At 35.3% G+C, this 3,077-nt stretch overlaps 1 protein-coding gene across 1 annotated transcript; it reads right to left on the reverse strand.

The window, feature by feature from the left end:
• Nucleotides 1-2,111: 2,111 nt before the first annotated feature.
• LOC128168615 (uncharacterized) lies at nucleotides 2,112-2,862 on the reverse strand. The gene is made up of 2 exons (XM_052834777.1): nucleotides 2,748-2,862; nucleotides 2,112-2,626 (listed from the first exon to the last, which is right to left on the reverse strand). Exons 1-2 carry the CDS (start codon nucleotides 2,860-2,862, stop codon nucleotides 2,112-2,114), a joined length of 630 nt encoding a protein of 209 aa, XP_052690737.1.
• Between the last annotated feature and the right edge of the window lie 215 nt (nucleotides 2,863-3,077).

The raw sequence follows: 3,077 nt of genomic DNA on the forward strand, positions 1-3,077 counted from the left end.
CTTAGTAACAATGGTGATCCTTTCAATAGATTTTACCAATAGCCAAGGGTACATTATGATAAATAATGGGATCCTTTCAGTGGACTGAATTAAGTACCTAATGGTACTTAAGTATACCTGTTCTGATCCTCTCAGTTGATTTTATCACAAATTTAGTAAAGATGACATGTGGTGATAGCTCTGGTTGAACACTGTTCAAATTGTGTAAAGTTAATTACTGTTGATATCCTCTAAGTATATTCAATACTGTGGTTTCATCAATGTTCGTTGTATACCAATTTTTTTTATTTCGTTGTTAAGTTTATTCTTGAAATTTAATATTCATTAAACTGCAATTTCCACTTATATGGTGTATTGATAGGGTTATTGGCCACGAATTAAAGTATTCTTGAAACTGTGATTTTCACTTTATCCACGAAAATTTACACCCTTAAATATTAGTGAAACCATAGTATATAATTAAAGCTATTAACAAACTCCAATGAGACGATTAAAATACTTATACAATAGTATCCTACGTTTTTGATACAATCAACTGAAATTGTACCATGTTATAATTATGCATCAGTATCCTATACTATTGATACAATCCACTCAGAGGACACAATGGTTAAAGAAAAGTACCCTAGGATAATCGTACAGTCCATTGACAAGATCACAACATGACCTAGACTAGTGATACAGACTACAGAGAAGATCACAACACTTAAACATTATTTTCTTACACTAAGGGTACCGTCAACTGAGAGGATCACAACAGTTATTCATTAGTTCCCTAAAAAGCTATACATATAAACTATGCTATTCATACTGTTCTCCAAGATAAGATTTAAACTTAAGTATTCAGCCTACTTAAGGGATCACAAACTGATATTGCATAGTAAGAGCCAGATAACTGTTACATCTAAGTGACCTAGACTACTGATAGTGTCCATTAGGAGGAGTATAACAGTTACATGTAAGTACCAAATATGTTGTTAGATTTTACTTTAAGGAACACAAACGTTACACATTAGTTCCTTACAGTTATTTATGAAGTTCACTTGGGTATTGATGCATTCCACTGAGATAATCACAACTTAGTACCATAGGCTATTTATGTAGTCTTCTGAAAGAATCACAACATTTTCATAAGTACTCTTTGCAATTTAGTGACAGGGGCATAACATATAATACTAGCTCCCTAAGATGTTGACACAGTCCACTAAGAGGTCACATAAGCAATGCATTGCTACCTAAACCATACATAGAGTCTACTGAAATGATCACAACAGTTGCACATTCCTACTCCGGGTAATTGTAACAGTCTACAAAGAGGAGGGAGTTGTTTTGCTTCAAATGTCCAGCCCCTCGGGGATTTTCACAAGTATAGAGTTCAAGAAATATACCCAAGTGATCTGTAAACCTGTTATTGTCTATGTTTGGCGCCTTTCTTAGAAAAATATTATTCATTGGAAATGATAACTGTTCTGAAGTAAATACATAATCGATCCTACTTTGAGGGACATTATATCCCCATTACACCATGTTAAGCCTTGTTCGTAAGTTTTCCCACCTGATAACCAGCAATCTTTAAAACAAAATGTTTTCAAGATTTTCTTTAGTACACTAACGCTTTTATCTTTATTATTTGTATCTATTTGACAGTTAAAGTCTCCACAAAGTATCACATTATCTAAATTTATCGCATTTTAATAATCCATGTAATTACTCTTTTGAAAAATTCAATTCTATATTTCTCATTATTAGGCGCATAAACATTTACAAGAGTCAATTGTTGATCCTTATATTTTATATTAATTAGAAATCGTCTGCCGTCTACAGATTTATAATGGTTTATAATCTCTATTTTACTATTCTTTTTAAACAAAACTGATACACCCCTACTATGTATAGATTCTGAAAAACAATGCACTATTTCCTAAACCATCGTGAGTTCTTGTTGTTTTACAAAATGAGTTTCTTGCAGAAAAAAATATCATATTTAACATAGTTTAACCAATCAAAAAGTGTTGTTCTCTTTTTGTAAGTATTTTAACCTCTAACATTTAGAGAGTAAAGTTTTATAGAGGAATTGTTTATGTGTTTGTAAGAGTTAGTGGGCGTTTTACTTACTTACGGGCACCGCACTTGTCGTTTTTCTTGCCCTTCTTGTCATTCCGCACATCTTTCAGCAGTTCCTCAATGTTGGGCTGTCTCTCATTTGTCGCTCCTTTCGTACGCGGGACGGATCGAGCACTGCGGAGTTTTCTGCTGAATTTATAAGCAATCTTTTGATAGATTTTCCCTAGTTTGTTTTCATAGGGCCATTTTTTCGGATCGGTATGTAAGGTGGCATCGACGTCCAGTCCTGTACCCCACTCCATGTCAAACGTACCTTCAGAATACATGGTGTCGTTGTTAAACGTTTCCAATTTGGTATTGATCTCGGGGATTTTGTTAACCTTGGCGTTGACTATTTCTTCCATCACTGCCTCTTTTTCACTCTGCCAGTCCTGCGGGTCCCTGATGTTATGTCCAATTCTTTTGGCGTCTAAAGCCTTTTCCGCTTTTCTCACTTTTTTTGCTGCATCTGCGCGAATTGCTTTAGTCAGCTTATAAGCATGTTCTGCGGAGCGGAGTTGTGCTTCTCACCAAACACATTGATAGAACACGGATAAAAGTTGGATAGTGGAATGGACATGCCCTGAAACACTACCACTTCCCCGGTTGTCGTAGGATCCACGTAATGCTTACATTCGGTTGACCTAGGAGCGTGTCCCAGTTTTCTACAGACCCCGCAGACCCTTTCATTTTTACACTGCTGTTTCCGATGTCCAGTTTCCCAACAGTTGAAGTATTGACTCTTTGACACGGAATCATTTACCTGGTGATCACAATTATAGTAATATATACATGTAAGTATCCTTGACATTTGATATAGGATCATAAGAGTTTTTACATAATAACTTTAGCTATTGGCACAATCCACTTACAAAAATCACAACAGTTACAGATTAGTTTTTTAGAATAATGATCACAGCCAGGGAGGATCACATCGGGTAAGTACCTTTAGATAATGATAGAATCCACTGGGA

This window comes from Crassostrea angulata, unplaced genomic scaffold (genome assembly GCF_025612915.1).
Source record: "Crassostrea angulata isolate pt1a10 unplaced genomic scaffold, ASM2561291v2 HiC_scaffold_19, whole genome shotgun sequence".
NCBI lineage: Eukaryota > Metazoa > Mollusca > Bivalvia > Ostreida > Ostreidae > Magallana > Magallana angulata.